The sequence below is a fragment of the Enoplosus armatus genome, chromosome 22, assembly GCF_043641665.1.
Source record: "Enoplosus armatus isolate fEnoArm2 chromosome 22, fEnoArm2.hap1, whole genome shotgun sequence".
In the NCBI taxonomy this organism is placed as follows: Eukaryota; Metazoa; Chordata; class Actinopteri; order Centrarchiformes; family Enoplosidae; genus Enoplosus; species Enoplosus armatus.
This window is the reverse complement of record NC_092201.1, coordinates 4,120,718-4,139,302: the sequence shown is the minus strand read 5'-3', so window position 1 is coordinate 4,139,302 and position 18,585 is coordinate 4,120,718. Positions and strand designations below refer to the sequence as shown.

Genomic DNA, 18,585 nt, shown 5'->3' with positions numbered 1-18,585 from the left:
TTCATCTATCAGACCGAGCGCAAGCAGCCATTTGGCAGGAAAAAAAAAAACCTTCCCCGCTGCCATTTTATGGTACCGGCATTAGCTCTCACCTGTGTCCATTTGCATCGTGGGATTGTCAACATTTTGAGTTGTCAGCCACATCGACCAGCCAGTATGAAAAGGGTGTGAATGTGTTCACTTTGAAGGCCAGGTTTCTCTCTCGCAGAGAAGGGAAATAGTAGAGAAGCCAGACAGTTTGACACCACATACTGTATGTCACATTTAATTGGAGCATGTTTTATCTGTGCGCACTGGTCTGTGGGTTTCAGGGTGAATTATTAGCATACAGTAATAGCACAGTGCATGTTTCTAATTACACACAACCAGAATATACTCTAAATTGCAGTTTGAGTTTTGATTTTGGTTAGTTGCGACTGCTTTTCTGCTCTGAGAATGGACTTAAACGTGTAGCAGATGGATGAAATAATGGGCAGGTCTGTAATAACAATAATTAGCCTCCATCCACAGGGCGGCTCAGCCAGAGCTTAAGGAGGAGGACAAGTAATTGATGGCCTGGGATCAGCCTTCTCCTCTATTGTCATCCTGTTTACCATGCCTAATTATGGCTCACAGAGGAAGATGTGGGTATTATCATTAACCAATGTATAATCAGAAATAATTCTTTTGATTGGCTCCTCATGAAACATCCCTCCAAATCTACCCCCATGCTGTTTCTCTTAAAAAAAAAAAAAAAACACTTATTACTTTAAAAAATACAGTTGACTTTTTGGTGTTCCTCAAAATTGTTGCTACTCAAGTGCGGTGATGCACCGAGCAGCATGCTCTTTAGCTGTCGTCTCAAAATAATCCCAGTCTCACTGCAGACAAGTTACTCCTCTCTCTGCTTCACAGCAATGTATAGTTACAATACATGTCCATTATGTTGAGTTGTAGGCAATCAGATTAAATCTTGAAAGAATCTTTAAACTCCAGGGGGCGGTGCATTTTAGAGTTTAAAGACTAGAAAGTGAGTTATAAAAGCTTGTAATTGCAGCAGCAGGCAAAGTCATCATCAACTCTTTCAGCCTCCCACAGATTTATGGTGTAATTTTGTGCAAAGGGGCAGCAAAATGGCACTTATTGTCTGTTTATAACGGTGCATTTTACAGTATTTCAAGCTACTATAGTGCAATTCTGGCACCATCAAAGGTGAGTCAGTCTCAAAAGTGTGTCGGACACAAAGGCTAAGTGTTTAGAAGCGACTCAGAATGAGGAGATGTGGGTTTATAGAGGTAGTGGCAGAAAAAGTGTTTTGTCCCATCCCCTTTGTACCTCTGAAGACTTCCCAGAGGGCTGTGAGGCGGCACATAACCAGGTAATGGCCCGCAGTGAGGGAGGTTATCAAAGCACACAGGCGCCATGTCAGCGGTAATGAAGCCGCACTGCCCCGACCTGGTGCTCCAGCTCACCATCAAGTCTCTTGGCTGGAGGGTTTATTTGTTCCCTTGGCTGGTCGGACTGAGAGGTTTTCTCCCAGGCAGTGAAGCAACAGGCCAGAGGGACTATTAAGATGATGAACAGGCCCGGAAGAAAGAAGAAGAAAGCAATATGCAAGTGATTAGGAATGCAAAATGTATTTTGTCAGTTCCTATTTCTTTCACAATTGTGCTTTAATATCTAAAACCCCCCAAAAAAGATGTAAATAATAACAAGCAGATTGTACAAAGAACACAATATCATAAATATCTCAGATTTTGTGGAGGTGGTTTATGTGGGTCTGCGCCTCAGAAGAGTTTCACTGTAAATGCTTGTGTTCGTGTGGTATGTGTGTCATTCACCGCTGAGTTGAGTGTGTAAAACTAAACCGACAGTCACCCCTGGGTGCACCCACCATGGCAAATCCAAAATGATGGGAGGAAAGCTAAGATGACAGCCAGGCTATATTTAACCCTGCTTACATTGGTGTTCATTTGGCACAACTTTGCCAGCGCCCGCAGTGGCCACACTCGATGAACACGGAAATATTTTGAGGGAGAGACAAATTCTTTGTTTGGTGTTGCATTTCTGTGCACAAAATATAGTATTGAAGCTTCAACTGTGAGAGGCACTACCCCCACCAAAATAATCCAAATGAGTCACAGCTGGCAATTATTCACAACTTGAAATTCAAACTGTAAGTAACCACTTTAAAATTAGACAGCTTTAGTAGCTCTACTAAAGTCTGCAGCTGATTTGGCCCAGAGCTCATCACTTATCCACAAACCTGCTTCTAGCCTCCTGGGGGAAATGTATGGGCCGCTGATAGTGCATCGCCTCATAAAACTATGGCCAAGATCCAGGACTCAGATGAGTAACCCTCAGGATAGCGAAGGCAAGCCTCTGCTGTACACATATGTGAGGATAGCGCTCTTGCATCAGGAGCGCTGGCATTCATCCATGAAATGGGAGAGATTACACCCGTCTGGGATAAGACACTAAAATGGGCCGGATATGAGGTACGACGAGCCTCCCAAGACTCAATAATGCCAAACTCTCATCTGCTGGCCAGAAAGATAAGGGGCGTCTGGATAGCAGTGATGTGGCGCCACAGGTGTGTTTTCTTTTTTTTCACCCTGAGAAAGGGTTATCTTGCATAATCCCATTCAGCTGTTGTATTGTGTTAATTCAGGCACAGTTACCAACATAAGAGGATGCATGACATGCACCGAACATGTTGTAGCAGTCACTGTTGTAGCGGTATTTCAGCATATACGGCTGCAGGCAGTGATAGATATCATTACAATTGACAGTTTGCTAAACCCCTCCCCAGAAAAGTGATTGTTTGGCACGCTCAAGTTTGAAGAGTGGTGTCTTTTTTCAGAAGCAAAAGTAATTAATCTGTGTTTATCTATTCTAGCGTAGCTTGCAGTCGTTAGCATGCCCAGCTAACAAGCTTACGAACTACAGTAGCAACCTAGCGTTACCGCTAAGGCCTTGAGTTAGCATATTATTAACTAACTACATTATTATGTTAAAAAAGCCTTGTTCAAAACTAGCACATCCCGTGTCGTATTCCCTCACTGTGGAGGCCGTGGTCGGGATGCTAGCAGAGTTTAGGCTAATGTTAGCTGCTCTGTTTTGATATTTTCTGGATTTGAGGAAATTTGCACTCCAGCAGCCCTAGCCGACATAGACAAGATAGACAGTTGTTCTTTGATTGCGTTTTCAAACATAAAATGTGACTACTATTCGAATTTTGAAATGGTTCTTTAAATTTTTTTTTTTTTTTTTTTACCTAATGCAACAAGCAGAAATGTCATAGACCCCTTCCCTCTGTGCCATTTCTCATCTTTTGTGTTTGACTCTCTTCAGACCTCTGTGAACTTGATGACACAGACGTCTGCCTACACGAGAGTAGTTTGAAATAGGCAGGAAAAGAACTGAGGAGTTTCTGTGAGCATTGACAGCCACCTGTGGCTGATCAGACAAAGAAAACCTGCAGAAACTTCACTCATACAGATAATCCAAGGGGGGTAAATGTGACAGTAACTGATTTGTGGGAGTTCAGTGCACAAACACAGAATCCGACAGAATAACACTTTAAGTTTAGTCGACAAATTTCCCAAACTGAAAGCTTTGTGGTGTAAATTTTGAATCTGAGACACTGATTTGACAGATAAAAGCAGCGTATAAAGTACTCACACTGCTGTTTGAGATGAAGCTATAGAGGTTCCTCATATAGATACTGATGTATTCAATCTCTACACAAAGTGACACACACACACACACACACACACACAACCCTCAGTCAGTGTTTTTCTGATCCCAGCACTCCAGCTCTTCTCAGCAGGAGAGTAATAATGGACAACCACTCCATTAGGAGCCTGTTGCCTTTTCACTCACGTCTCTGTCATGTATTTATTCTCCCTGCTTTCTCCCCCCTCTTACTCTGTTTGTGTGGTTTTCTCTCTATATTCATGTCAGCTGTCCTAGACGAGCCCGCCAGTCTGCAATCGTGTCCTTATCCCCCTAAATTGGATAAAAGATTAAGGGGGCTAAGCTTGTTCAGTGTTTGCTGTTGCTAGAAATCCCACAATGTTCCAACTAAAAACAGATATTTTCCAGTGCAGCCCACGCATCAAAAAACATAAAATGGCATAAAGACTTTTTGTATATGGGATCCAGAGATGAATCCAGATTATCAGAGCAAGCAGTGTTTCAAGCAGTCTTACTCCTTATTCATTCCGATGCACAGCTCTGAAGTTCAGTAGTCAGGGGGGATATTATTGGCCTCAGGCGAGGGACTACCTCATTAGCATCTCTGAGATTATTACGGTTATTTGTTTTTGTCTTTCTCAAGCAGCGTGTTGTCTTAAATGATAAACGACACAAAGTGGGTTTCATTAATGTTTCCGCTATAGCTCGTGTAGTCGTCGTGATTGTGGGCTGAGATCAGAAATCATTAAGCGTCATTATGCGGCCTTCGCATGTGGAACCAAAATCTTCAACAATCTGGTCGACAATTTTTCACACTGCAAACCATGGCCTGTTTTACGTGTTCATTTATTTCATTTGCCTTAATGTATTTTTAATGAGAGATGTCTGTTTTTGCTGCTCCATCCCTCCCTTTTATGTTATAATAAGTTTTCTCCAAAAAGATATCTGTCTGTCTTTTACATGTTGACAGGAAGGTGAAGTTCAGAGATGTGACGAGTGTAGAAAACCATCCTGAGGAGCAAATGGCAGCCACCTTGGTTGACTTTAAGAGGCTGACACTCCTGTCTATCAAACAAACACGGCCCGAAACATTTGTCTCTTTGAGTATACATACATCGATAATGGAACAATGATTCTGAATGATACTTGCACACATACAAAAGAAGTGAAAATAGCCACTCAGACCGTCATTTCTTCTGGGAAATAAAGATTGTATAAGGTGAAAGTTTTTTCTGTCTACTTCAATACAGTCAACAGTTTTCCTTTTCGGCAGCATCTAGTGGCCATTAGGGGAACTGCATCTTAAGACACTTCCACCTTCAGTATGTTTACATGCACCCAAGAAACCAGGTCACTCAGAGAAATTGGAAGTTTGTCGTGCATATGTGCATGTGTAAAAACACTATTAGAAACCCGTATAGCTGGCCAAGAAATCGAAATGTCTTGGTTACAGAAACCTGGTTCCTCGTATATATGAAGAAATCAGATTAATGCATAAAGTTGAATCGAAAAACTGTAAACCAGGTCCATGAATGATGGCTAACGAGAAGAATAAGACGTTTGAAGTGAGTTTTTTTGGCCCTAATCAACAGGTAAGGCTGACTCGTTGCCATCAGCACTTGACAACGTAAAGGTGAACCGCTCATTATATCCTTTCCTCTTCTGCAACGTGTAAATGACTGTAACACCCTACGTTTCCCATTTTCATAATTAATAAGGACCAACCAACTGCAGCAATAGATGGTGTTTAGTGAGGAAAAATGTTAATGAATAGGAAAAATATTCTTTGAATCATTGTAATTATTGGATCCTCATTCATCTTTTGGATCATTTTTGTATGCCACTGAAAATGACAGTGAACCTATGAACTTATTATATTATAGCTGCCCATATTTTGGACTCTTTGAATGTGCAAATTTAACAGCCTCACCTAGTCTCAAAGACAAGAAACATGGTATTTATTTCACAATTTGAAAAGGCGATTGCTCCCAAACCAAGACGCTAACTCCCCTCGTCTCCAATTTAGTTTTGATGACAATTTGGAGACTGTAAACAAATCAGGAGGAGTGGCGTCTCGTCATAAACGAAAGCGATGGGAGGTTTGCTGTTGCACACTCTACCTGATTGCCAGAGTGTGGATGAGGACGGACGAAGCAGACCACTTGGGTGCCACTTGAGATGGCATTCGGACAGATGAAAATGAGGCTCTTGAATGGGGAAGGTTAACTGAGTGATGTAAACACATAAGACTCTCATGGCCATGCTTTATAACCACTGCTCATCGCTCAAACCCTTTTTTGAGGTATTAATCAATGAAAGATGTTGGTTCTGTAGGTTTGTTTAAAGCTGCTATAATCAATGTTTTTCATATTAACAGTGGATAAAATTATGCTTGTAGTGATTATCACCTGACTCTCCTCAGTTCTACAGAGGTTTTTAGCGTATTTCACCTCATTTTTTTGGTTTAACAGCCTGCAACTTTACTGTTTCGGCTCAGGCTCTCATCAACACTGTACGCCACCTGCCCAGCACCAAATGGCAGACAGACAAAGTTAGTTAGGTGGAGCATTTAGTGGCAAAAGAGTCAGATATTTACCTCAGGAAGTGGTGGAGACCAAAAACAGAGCTGAACGGAGAGTGAAAATGTGACTTTGATGCATCCGTTGGCCAGAATCACCCACTTCAAATGAATGCTAATTTTGCTGTGTGTCTTCTTAATGTATAAATAGGCAACTGTTTGCCGTATCAACCTCAAAGTGATAGTATGTCACACTGCCCCCAAGTGGCCAAAAAAATATGTTAATGCAGGATTAATTCGTATAATCTGTTAAATTATAGACAAGTAGAGGAAGATTTAAAAAAAAAAAGGAGCGTCTTAATATTTTTTATCAAAGAAGTAAAAATGTGTAAAATCAAATTACTTTTTCTCTGCAGATCCATATGTGAAGATCCACCTGATGCAAAACGGCAAGAGGCTGAAGAAGAAGAAGACGACAATCAAGAAGAACACCCTCAACCCTTACTACAACGAGTCCTTTAGCTTTGAAGTCCCATTTGAACAAATCCAGGTACGTTATCATCCATTTACTGAATATAATATCCATTCATAGAGGATAATGTGCTGCTGTAGGGACACGTTGTATTATAAGAACCAGCAAGCATTTGTTGCATATAAACAACTGATAAGTGGAAGCTCATTTACCAAATCTTCAGTTTAGAGGTTTTTCATTATAACAGTATAATCAAAGGCACTTCAGTTTAAATCAGCCTTAGTTTTTCAATTTGACAAGCCAGTTGCTCGATTGATGTTATTCTCTGCACTTGTTATTGCCTGTAGCATGTATCTCAGTGCTATTTGTTGCAAGATCACCATGCACGTCATGATTTCCAGAAACAACTACAGTACATCCAAGACAAAGTAATATAAAGCATGAATCTTTCTCCAGAATGTTTTGAAGGAAAGGATAAATAATGCACAAACTGCCAGAAAGGGATTGCAATGAACAGCATTATCTCTTCAGGCAAGACAGTAATTGAGTCAAATTGATTAAGCCTGTCACAGCTCACAAATCACGGGTTTGGGTCCACGAGCCTCTGATTCAATTTAAACTGTGTTGATCCCAATCAACCCCGTCCAGATCAAGCCTTCATTTAGTGCTACTGATACCAGTAAGTTGGCCAAGTTTACATTTCTTATCTCATCACCAAGGCAGGTTGATCATTAAATAATTATTAGTGCCACTGATTGAATCATAAACGTGTCATTGATTAGGTGTATTGAGTGCTCTCCTGAAAGCCATGAGAACATTATGCGAGTTAAAAAACATACTTAAACTGCTTAATTTGACTGTGACCAATCAGTCAAGACTAGGCTCCTTAAGGAGGTTGAAGTAAATGTTAGATTAATGGTTTAAACACTTCGTCATCATCAACTCTCTGGTTTTAAATAGAGACGCTTAGAGCTGTGGCCATTCTAATTACAGACTTTCTCCCACAATATAAAAGCAAATACAGTTTAATTTGTTAATCGATTTCTCTGGCAGATCTTTTTTCCCCATCTCGTTAACATTTACAACAACTTATACAGACCGCTTATAAAAAGCTGCAAATTAGCTGCTTTTATCCGCAGAGGCAGAGTGCTGAATTTGAGTTAAACTTGACCTTCGGACTATTTGTGTAATTAATCTGAAGATTTTAATTGTCTCAGAGATTGTGTGGGAATTACAAACAGTGCTTTTAATTGGTCTATTTCTTAACACTAACAAAAGCTTTGTTATTGACTTGGTTAGTTCCACATCCTCCTTAGTGCACAAATAATTAGCTTTTCAGCACTCAGTGACACCATTTACATTAATTTGTTTTAATCTATAGGCTCTTACATACTCACCTTTTCCCCATAATGGAAAATATAGACTGTGAGTTGTTCATAGATAACTCTCAACGATGAAACTTGACATGTATACATATACAGTACATCTGGACAAGATATAACAAGTTTTACACACAAGTCAGTTCACAGTGCGTAAATAATTCATAAAATACATAAAATAAAACACACAGTACGTGAGACAGCACATAAGACATTAAACAAAGACACAAACTAAAAGACTGAAAACAAATTTTAAAAGATATTCAAAATTCAATGAAGTTCAGGATTTAAGCACATTCATGTTTAAGATTCAGATTAACATAAAATAACATAATCCTAACCCTGACCCATAGCCAGTCTGATATCTTGACAAAAATCCAACCAATTTTGTTTTGGTTTCAGTATAAAAAGATATATTTTGAAGGAATAGTTCAACATATTGAGAAATGTGGTAATTTTCTTTCTTTTATAAGAGTGAGATGAGAACATAGATATCAATCTCATGTCTGTGCGTTAAATGCAGAGCTATAATCAGGACTGGGTTAGCCTAGCTTAGCATAAAGACTAGAAGCAGGGGGAAACAGCCAGCCTGGCTCTGTGGAAAGTGGAAAGAAATACCTACCAGCATCTTTAAGGTCACAATTTAACATGTTGTATCTTGTTTGTTTAATTCATACACTCATAAGGCTTTAGTGGAAGACACATTCAGGATGTGTTTCTTGGTGAACAACAACTGGGTGCATTGACTCCATTCAGCTTCACAGAGTCTTGTCATCACAGTTAGGTTGCCAGGTTTTGTATTATCAAGCTTGTAGAGGGACCTGCTGTATACTACAGCCTACTGCGGATGGATAAACCGTTATTCCTGACATGAGCTGTCAATCAATCACAGCATCAGAGGCAGCAAAACAAAACCGACTGGTCAGTGATGATTAACAGAAGAGCCTGCTAATTTCCAATCAAAGAAAGCCGTGATTCAATTAGCAATTTGAAGGTGAACCGTCCCTTTAAAAACCAACTAACCCTCACCAGCCATCTGGGAACCTTATTCAGCATTTCATTACATGGCGTATTAGGCATGCTCTTTTATAACAGCGGCTCTGTGCTCATGCAGGTGGCCGTAGCCCCGTCTCAGTGTGCCAGTGGATCGAAACTTAATCAGGGCTCTTTGTGCACTAATTCATATTCCCTGCCAGAGATTGATGCCCAGGTCACTCCTCTTTGCAGTGTCCCTTTGAATAAACACATGCTGAGGCTGAGTCGTAGACCTCTGAGTAATCAAACATTCTGCCGTGTTTGGCTCTAGAACTAACTGAGGCCTGGTCTGGATGTCAGTTACTGTTAATCAACATTAATGTCTGAAGGAGCATTTACTGTACTACTTCAAGTAATAACCAGGGACTTTTTCATATAGTTTAAAGCACAAATGCACATTTTTTCTGCTCTACAATAACTGCTGTTTCAGTGCATATTGTGCTTCTTTCTCAGCCGTACAAGCCTTTATTTCACATTTAAATTGTGTTTAAGAGTGTGTGCTTGTTTGACAGTGATATCTTTTTTGCTACAGTTTAGATCAGATCCTAATAGTTGTGTAGGGGACCATAAAACTGTGGTGTTGAAAAATGCTGCTCTCTGAAGATAATATCTGATGCAGTACAGCTCATGTCTGCTTGTACAAATCTCATAAAAACAATAAACTTAATTTAAGGAGCACATCTCTAAACAAAAGTTTAGTGCTTTACATCATAAAAAGAGAAATTAGAGACAGCCACATTAACAAGATATAATACAGAATGAAAACAAGACAGGCTTTCAAAAAAAACAACGAAAATATATAATGACGTTATGACCTATTTCACCAGATGGTCCATTTAGTAGCCTTCTTCTCACTTCTTCATCTCTTCTTAGTCTTCTTATCACACAATCTTCCTCGGCAGATGAAGTTGCCCAGCTGTCATGGAATTGTAAATGTTCAAATTTCCTTTTTCCTGAGCACTTTAAGGACCTTTTGTCCATTTTGGCTTCAGATTGTTGAGATTGAAAGCACACATCTGGAGCTTTTGATCATATCACATGGCCTACCTTAGCAGATGGAGTTGCCCAGTTGTCATAGGATGATTTGAGAAGTGATTTAAGGACACTGACTTAACAAAGTGGAACTTTACGTATGACTAAAGCAAACATGAGCATTAACCGTTTATATGCTGACGACACCTCGATTTATGTTTACATTTTTTTTCTCTTCCGTCTCTACAGAAAGTGCAAGTTGTTATAACTGTTCTGGACTATGACAAGATCGGCAAGAACGATGCCATCGGCAAGGTTTTTGTGGGCCTCAACAGCTCGGGGACGGAGTTGCGCCACTGGTCCGACATGCTGGCCAACCCCAGGAGACCCATCGCCCAGTGGCACGTGCTGAAGCCTGAGGAGGAGGTGGACGCTCAGCTCTCCACCAAGAAATAGGCAGGGCCCTTTCAGCGCCTGCCTTGTAGTACTCTTTAGCCAGTATGTGTAAATACCTCAGTGATATATGGGTCCATCCATGTAACCCCCACCCCCCCTTTATCCTGTCTCTCAGCCTCTCCCAGCTTTACCGCTCCTAATATCACAAACAATCCTAATTGTTCAAACTTTCAGCGACATACCACCTTCTGCTTTTTTTCTATCAGGTTCTACTTGATTTTGTTCCTCTCAGATTCAGCAGTTTTTATTTTCCATCTCCATGCCCTTAACCGCCCCAACCAAATGCCCCCTTCTTTTAAGCAATATGATCTGTATAGATAGCGCATGACTGAAAGAATTTATTGTACCACAGTTGTATATATAAGTATGCAGACAAAAATGATTTCTAGTTTATGTGTTTGTATGTTGTTACCCGTTTCCTAATCTGTGTATATCTTGATGTTTTTAATAAGATGTTCTATTTTAAATTATGTAAATGCAGATATAGAGGAAAGCCAATATTATATATCCCAGGATTTAAAAATTCTACCTTATTACCTTATTGCATTCCAGAAAAAAAAAGAAATCCAACCTGCAAGACACTAGTGGAAATATATTCAAATATTGTAAAGGACGATGTCTGGCTTTAAGTTCACTGAAAAGACAAACACATGAATATATACACACAAAACTCCAAAATACAAGGCCATTAACTACTATGGTTCTGAGGGGAAAATTATGCTGCTGGAAATTATACAAGCACATGATTTCTTACGACTTTTTGTACTTATTTCTCAATCAGAGGACCTATATGTTTAGCTTGATGCACACTGTTACCAGAAACAATAGTTGATGCAAACCAGTTAGCATTTCATTTATCCATATTTGGCAGTTTCTTCTAAGTGAAATAGGTCCTCGTTTTCTTTTCCAAAAATGGAAAATATTGCCTCCAAAAAAAAACACTCCCCACCCCTTCTGAAACAGACCCCATGTGGAAAAAAAAGCACCAAGCTGTAGCCATTGTGTCCTTAAGCTCGTTTAACAATATTTTGTTAACCGCTTACTTTGAACAGCCTTGTCGTTGTTGGAAGTATATCGCATTTAGGCCGGGGTCCGATCTTTGTGAGGGAGTGAAAAATAAAGAGTCGTGACTCTGGTTTTAAGAGGACTATTTTTTAGAGCAATTCAACGTCTTGACTATTTTTAGTAAACTGCATGATTTTTTTTACAATCTTTACTAAAGGCTGGGACGGGGGGGGAGATCTACTGACACCGGGGGCTGTCTCTTCTGATACGATCCCCTTGCCTTCAATCAGAGGAGAGGAAAGAAAAATCAATAGTAATGATAAATTTTTGGGTCAATGTATATAAGTACGTTGACAGAGGCGAAGCAAGTTTCTAAACACTGCCATTTCCAAAGAGGTGACTTATGTAGAGACACTCTCTTCATGCACACTCCCACTTGCTAGTGGTTGTAGCTTTGGTTTATTGGGAACAATGTCTTTGGCTGCAATGGTGCCCTGAATCGCAGTCTTTGCTTTGCGTTGCCTTCTCACAGTGACAATAGAGCTAGCCATGTTTTACTGCCAATTTTAACTTTTATGTGGCTGCTGTTTTGCACTGGATGCCTCTGAACTAGCTTGTTGACTTCTTTAGGAAGACATTTATTTTGGACAATTGTTGGCCGGCTTTATTTCAGGACACCTGCAGAGGGAGCCAGAGATCCGCCTGCTCGATCAGCTCAATTAACAGAGAGAAAGAAAGCAATGATGACTAATCACGTTTCAGCCAACTGCAGTTACATCAGTTTTGTTTTCTTGTTGGCACAGGACTACACCAAGAGAACGCGAAATAACCGTAAAGTTAATGGTCTGCGTAGGCTATTAGACCATCATGTCCTTTACTACGGGTCCAATTAGCAAAGGAATAAGTTTTAATCCATGAAAACCATGAAGTCTCTTATCTTGGAGGACCCTCTTGCATATACTCGATGCTAGCTTCAGGAGGACTTTCTAAATGTTTTCAATGTTATTGTGTAGTTGATAGCACTATTATGAAAAAGCTACTTGTCATTCCATGAGTCTCTGAGGACTGCTTTGTGTATCACTGTGACCTGCCGTGTGTGCTTAGAGATGTAGACTTATCAGTAGGTAGCGAAACCAGTTTGTTCTGTAGTGATGTCGTAGCGTTTAATGCCATTTTTCCCTTCTACACGCAGAGAAAGAGAGAGTGCGTGGCGTCGCCCGACTGCACGCGGCAAAAAAAGAAAAAAAGGGCGGAAAGTAGATGTTTTAATCCGAGCGCGAGCGGGGTCGCTTCACACAGCATTTTGTTGAGCACTGTGCAATACTTGTATGTTCATCCCATAGTGTTAACGTGGGTGGCGTTGCCCGAAGAAAAAAGATTCTAACTAGAGGATGATTCCAGTCCAGAGAGATGTTTCTCCTTTCCAGTGAAATGGTTAGGACACAGCACACGTAGATTCAGCTTGGAGGTTGGAGCTTGACACCTGTCGACCTCTGTTTAGGGTTCCCTCCCCCTCTTTTTGCAGGTTTGTTTTCTCTTCTTGCACACAGTTCCAGCATCAGAAGTTTCAGGGAGTATTAGCTAAATACTAAACGAGAGTCTACATTTAAATGTCCCCTTAAAATGCCATGTATATATTTACATAATCGTGTCAAAAATGTATATCTAGAATAAATATAAAGTGACATGAATATGATTATTCAGCCGCAAATATCATTTTATCTATCTATCATCCATATACTATATCTCATCATCATTATTTCATTGTCATTGTGGATTTTTTTTTTATTTAACTGCCCTGTTGATTCAAAAATCCCCTTTTATATTTGAGATGAAAACTCTGAATGTACAGTATGGACTGTGTTGGTGTAGATTACTTTAACCGTGAAATTAGATGTACTTTGCACTTTTTGTTGTAAAACAAAAAAGTAATTTTGTTTATATTTTTTCAACTATTATGAATTTATTTCATAACCCTTTTGGGGTAAAATATCCCCTGTCTGATGGCATTCCAAGACCATTGAATATACTTAAATACAGCTGCATTCCCGATCTCTCTCCTGAGGGATTCTTTTTAATTTGACATGTTTACATATGTAGATTCATGAATTCCAGTACAGCTTCAGATTTAAATGAATAAAATGGATTAAAGTACGAGGAAAAAGCTCTGTAAAAGTGGCCTGAGCATTACAATATTAATGCAAAAAGGTTGTACTAACAGAATAATCCGATCAAAGCTGAAAAATACCACAAACGTGTATAAACGTATCAGGGAATCCAGTAACGGGCGGCACTGCAGAACCCATTGGATTGCGAGGTGTGTGGAAAAACCACAAAGCAAAAGCCATTTCCGCACCGCAATGCTCCTCTTATTGCGATTTCCTACCAAAGTATGCATGCATAATCAAACCCTAAATTCTTCCTCTTGTAAAGAAAAAAAAAACCTTATCAAGCTCTCTGTGTGACAAGGAACTCAAGATTCTCTCCAGTGACACTGACGAAAAGCCACACTGACCTTTCAAAAACAAAGCTGTGTAAAGTATTAGAATCTGATGCTGTAGAAAGATCCTAGTTGCCTTTGTGTATATCAACTGCCTGCTTGAGTATTTTGTGTGTGGAACTTTTCTCTGTAATCTCGTAGAACTGTTTGGGGTGTTTTTCCTGCCATATCGCTCGCGGTGACGGCGAGCCGCTGACAGTTATATTTGCTGTGTATACCTTCATTTTTGACGAGGTGTTTTACAGTTTTGTTTCACTTTGTGTAGTGATTCACTCTGTGGAGTTTTCTGACTGTTGTTATATAACTTCATATACACAAATGATCAATAAAAATGTTTTATTTCCTGTTGATACAGAAGCTTATCATGTCATATTTTCATTTATGACGCCTGGAGTTCGTTTAGGCAGCAAAAGACGCTGTCACTGCCGCTAATAGTAGTTTTAATAAACAAAAACAACCTTTATTACTATCACTACTGTGTTGTAGTGAAGTATGACTCACTCCTCCTGCACGAAACTCCCATCATGTCAAAAAGAAAAGTGTCTGCATGCTTTGCTTGCGTGACAAATTCCACTTTTAATGATGATGTTTGCTTTGAGTTGGCTGTGAATCATCCAGACCGGCCTGTCAACAAGGTCACTACTGCCATCTAAAGGACGGAGAGGAGAACACCACAGTGTGTGAGCTTTTTACAATGAGAAAAAAATGAAAGAAAAACAGATCATGTTTTCCATTTTGCTCTGAGCACAAATCAATTTCTATTAGTGGACATTCACTGTTGTCTACTAGAGCCAGAAAACGGGGACAAGAGTTTGTCCTCCCACCAAATGCATGATGTTACATCGATGTGAATCTCAGTCGAGAGTGAATCTGATGATGAGAGCACTCTGTGGTAGTAGATTTATAGATTTTAGGCTGCTGAAATTAAGCTAATTTGGGTGTTAAAGGCCAAACGTCTTATCAGTAAAGAACGTCCTGTGAATATTTAGTGGTGTTTCTCTGTCAGTGGCACATTTATACATACTGGTGCTTAAACCCCTTCACATACAGTTTTCTTTCATTTAAGTGCCTTAAAAATCATCTTCGTTGAAGCTATGTAATGTTTAATGTACGCCGAGTGAAATATATTCAAACCCAAGACTGCATGTTTTCCATTAACTAGAATTTCCCCAAAATTTAGCCTGACAAATGTGTACTGACGGTCCTGCCAGTGGGACAGTGGGAGTGAAGAGGCTAAAGGAATACACAGCAAAATATGGCTGGAATAAGCGGTTAGTAAAGTCCCCTCATGTGAGTCAAGATTCAAATATAGTAAACTTTATTGACCACATGCAGGTAAACAGGGGGATGCACAGAAGAGAGAAGTGACCTTTAAAACTAGATACAATGAGAAGCATAAAAAAAGGGTACTAGGTACTATTTACACCATACATAAATAGAAACTACATTTTGGCCTGAGTGCTCCACTGGTTTGATTTTTAATGGCTTGCTGGCATCCATTACTGCAGTTTCTGTGGTCTACATTGAAATAATCAAACTTGCATGATCAAATCAGGCTCCATTTCGGCTAACGAATAACCAAAGTCACATTGTGTCATGCTCATTTGGTGCCCATGGATAATACTGTCCCTAATGTTTGGCCTCATAAAACTCTCCATGCACTGTTAATTATGGACTTTTATTCTGGGAAGTCCAGGCGTTTTCTTTTCTTCATTGTATTTTAATTATTGAAGAGTTTTATTTTGAAAATCTAGGAATGACACATGGAAGTGACGTTTGAGCTTCGGGTTAGTCAAGTTAGCTAATATTAGCTGTTATCATACCGGAAGTTATGTTTCTACAGACGTTTCGTCAGTTGAAAAAATATCAAGACTGTATTATTTCAGGGTGAATAAACCCAGTATCTCAATTCTACTCAAATATATTCATTGTTATAACCGACTTTCCGGGTGTTATTTTAAAAGAAATTACACTATTTTCCAAAACGATGCTTTTATTTTTAAAAACGGTAACCGGATGACTACATGTGCCCTAGCTAGCTTGACAGCCTCAGTTGCCTGACAGCGCGTACTACCGTCTCAGTTGGCGTAAACTCATCTGGCGCTGCTCTCTGCATTGACAAACGACCTTGCAGTTGCTGAAACTAACTGAAAATGCTGTCCTACATCATTGGCGTAAGTATACCTTAATGAAAAGCGGCCAGACTTAGTTTATTTTACCTAATTCCTTTGCGTTAGCTAAGGCTAACGTTAGCTAACATTTAGTTTTCCCGTCCAAGTTGAGTTGGAAGCTGTCAGGCCTGCCCACAGGAATTGCTATGACTCATTTCTCCTGTTATGGATTAAACAGAAATGACTTGACTTAAGTAAGACAACGCCCCGCAGAGGTCTCAAACAGTTGGTAGCTAATGCTAGCTGCTGGTGGTCTGAGTCACTGTCTCGCTTTTGGCCTTTATCACAGCTCATCCGAGGCGGCTTTGATGGCATCATCAACCTCATCTTCAGACTTTTCTTCTCCAAGAGGAGGGCGGCCATCACCTTAGAGGACCCCAGCATTAAGTATGCACTGCGGCTGTTAGACAAACAGGTAACCAGTCTGAATATCACTGTACCCCTGGAGACAAACGCAGCAGATGCGTTCAGGCACCACCGTTGCTCTGTGTTGGGTGTTTGCATGCTTTTTCAATGCAGCCTTCTCTCTGACAAACTCTTGTGTGTTTGTTGCACGTTCAGATAATCAGTCATGACACGAGGAAGTTTCGCTTTGCTCTGCCTTCTCCTGAGCACGTCCTCGGTCTCCCTGTCGGTTAGTATGTGCACCCACACAATCAATATCAATATTTAACATAATATAAACTACTGTAGCACTAATCACAGTCCTCATGAGACTGACTGCTGTTTGTAGTTTTCTTTTTCTAAATTTAACTTCATTGAAAATAATCAAGCTCAAAATACAGTAACATGTAAACATGTATAAGAAAAAACAAAATATAGTGCCAAATAATTAAATTATAGCATTATACAAATAAATATAAGTTAAGTGGAAAATAATACATATCTAGGAGAGGAGAGGAAAAGAAAAAATGTATAATTTATGTACATGCATTCCTATTTTGCAACTTAACTAAAGATTTGGAGTCGAAAGTTGTAAACAGTTGAACTAAGAAGGTAATATTAAGCTGCAACTAACATTTTTTTTGTCTATTAATCATCATTGATTATTTTCTTGGTTTATTGCTTAGTATTTGTAATGTCAAAAAAAAAAAGTGTATCTTACTATCATACATGACAAAAGAAAACCAGTGAGTCCTCATGCCTGAGAAGCTGTTTAGCAATTGACGATTGATTGAAGCTGCCGACACCAAAAGTAAACTGAGGGTGTGTTTTCCCCTCCAGGGCAGCACATCTATCTGTCTGCAAGAATAGACGGGGCGCTGGTCGTCCGTCCGTATACGCCGGTGTCCAGTGATGATGACAAAGGCTATGTGGACTTGGTGGTGAAGGTAAAACCACAAGGAGTCCAGCTGTTTCTGTATATGTATAGGTGTCATTTTATTTTGTCTAAACCAGTGTCCCCTGTTGTCCCTGTTTGACAGATTTACTTCAAAGATGTTCATCCTAAATTCCCCCAGGGGGGGAAGATGAGTCAGTACTTGGAGAGCCTCAGGCTCAATGACACCATCGACTTCAGAGGACCCAGTGGTCTTCTCATTTACAAGGGCAAAGGTGAGCACCGTAACCTGATGTTTGTAATGAGTTATGATACAAACTGAGCTTTAGCTGCCTGTTCTGATGCTGCAACTTTCCCTCTGCAGGTGTTTTTGCCATTCAAGTAGATAAAAAGTCCCCAGCAGAGACCAAGACGGCCAAACATGTAGGCATGATTGCTGGAGGGACGGGTAAGACCAACTTCTAGTCTCATCTATGAAAGTTTTGTGTGTTTCACCCAGGAAGTTGTTTAGCGCTGATGATTTGTTTGGTCTACAAATGTCAAACATACTGAAAAACGTCCATCAAAATCTCATCATCAAGTTGCTTGTTTTTCCTGAGCAACAGTCTTAAACCTAAAGCTATAATCTGTTTACTGTAGAGCTGCAACTATCGGTTATTTTCATTATCGATCAATCTGCTGATTATTGTCTTTAAAATGTCAGAGTCCAAGGTTGTGTCCTCAAATGTCTCGTTCTGTCCGAGCAACAGTCAAAAACACCAAAATATTAAACAGAGAAAAGCAGGAAATATTCATATTATAGAGGCTGAAAACAGCTAATTTAAACGATTAATCGAATATCAAAACGTTTGCTGGTAATTTTCAAATGTCAAATAATCAAATACAAATCAAATACTCGACATGAGAAGCTGGAACCAGCAATTATTTAGTATTTTTACTTAAAAAAACCCCAAAACAAACTAAAATGATTATTCAGTTATAGCAGATAAACTTTCTGCCAATTGACTAATCGTTGCAGCTGTAGTTTACTACCACTTAAGAGAAATAAAAGCAACAAATGTTCACAACTGAGAAGCTCAAACTAGTGAGTATTTGGCATTTTTGCTTAAAAATGACTGAA

At 39.7% G+C, this 18,585-nt stretch overlaps 2 protein-coding genes across 2 annotated transcripts in view; both read left to right on the top strand.

Annotated features, from left to right (window-relative positions):
- The window catches only part of syt1a (synaptotagmin Ia), a 36,719-nt gene extending 26,209 nt beyond the window's left edge, over window positions 1–10,510 (top strand). Inside the window, exons 7-8 of the mRNA XM_070928731.1 lie at window positions 6,613–6,746; window positions 10,304–10,510. Coding sequence (XP_070784832.1) covers window positions 6,613–6,746; window positions 10,304–10,510 — 341 coding nt within the window. The remainder of the gene's footprint in view (window positions 1–6,612; window positions 6,747–10,303) is intronic.
- A 5,559-nt stretch (window positions 10,511–16,069) lies between these two features.
- Window positions 16,070–18,585, top strand: part of LOC139304779 (NADH-cytochrome b5 reductase 3-like) — a 5,330-nt gene continuing 2,814 nt past the window's right edge. The window contains exons 1-6 of the mRNA XM_070928650.1: window positions 16,070–16,189; window positions 16,476–16,601; window positions 16,748–16,820; window positions 17,411–17,517; window positions 17,611–17,740; window positions 17,830–17,913. Of these exons, the coding sequence (XP_070784751.1) occupies window positions 16,169–16,189; window positions 16,476–16,601; window positions 16,748–16,820; window positions 17,411–17,517; window positions 17,611–17,740; window positions 17,830–17,913 (541 nt within the window). The 5' untranslated portion in view covers window positions 16,070–16,168. The remainder of the gene's footprint in view (window positions 16,190–16,475; window positions 16,602–16,747; window positions 16,821–17,410; window positions 17,518–17,610; window positions 17,741–17,829; window positions 17,914–18,585) is intronic.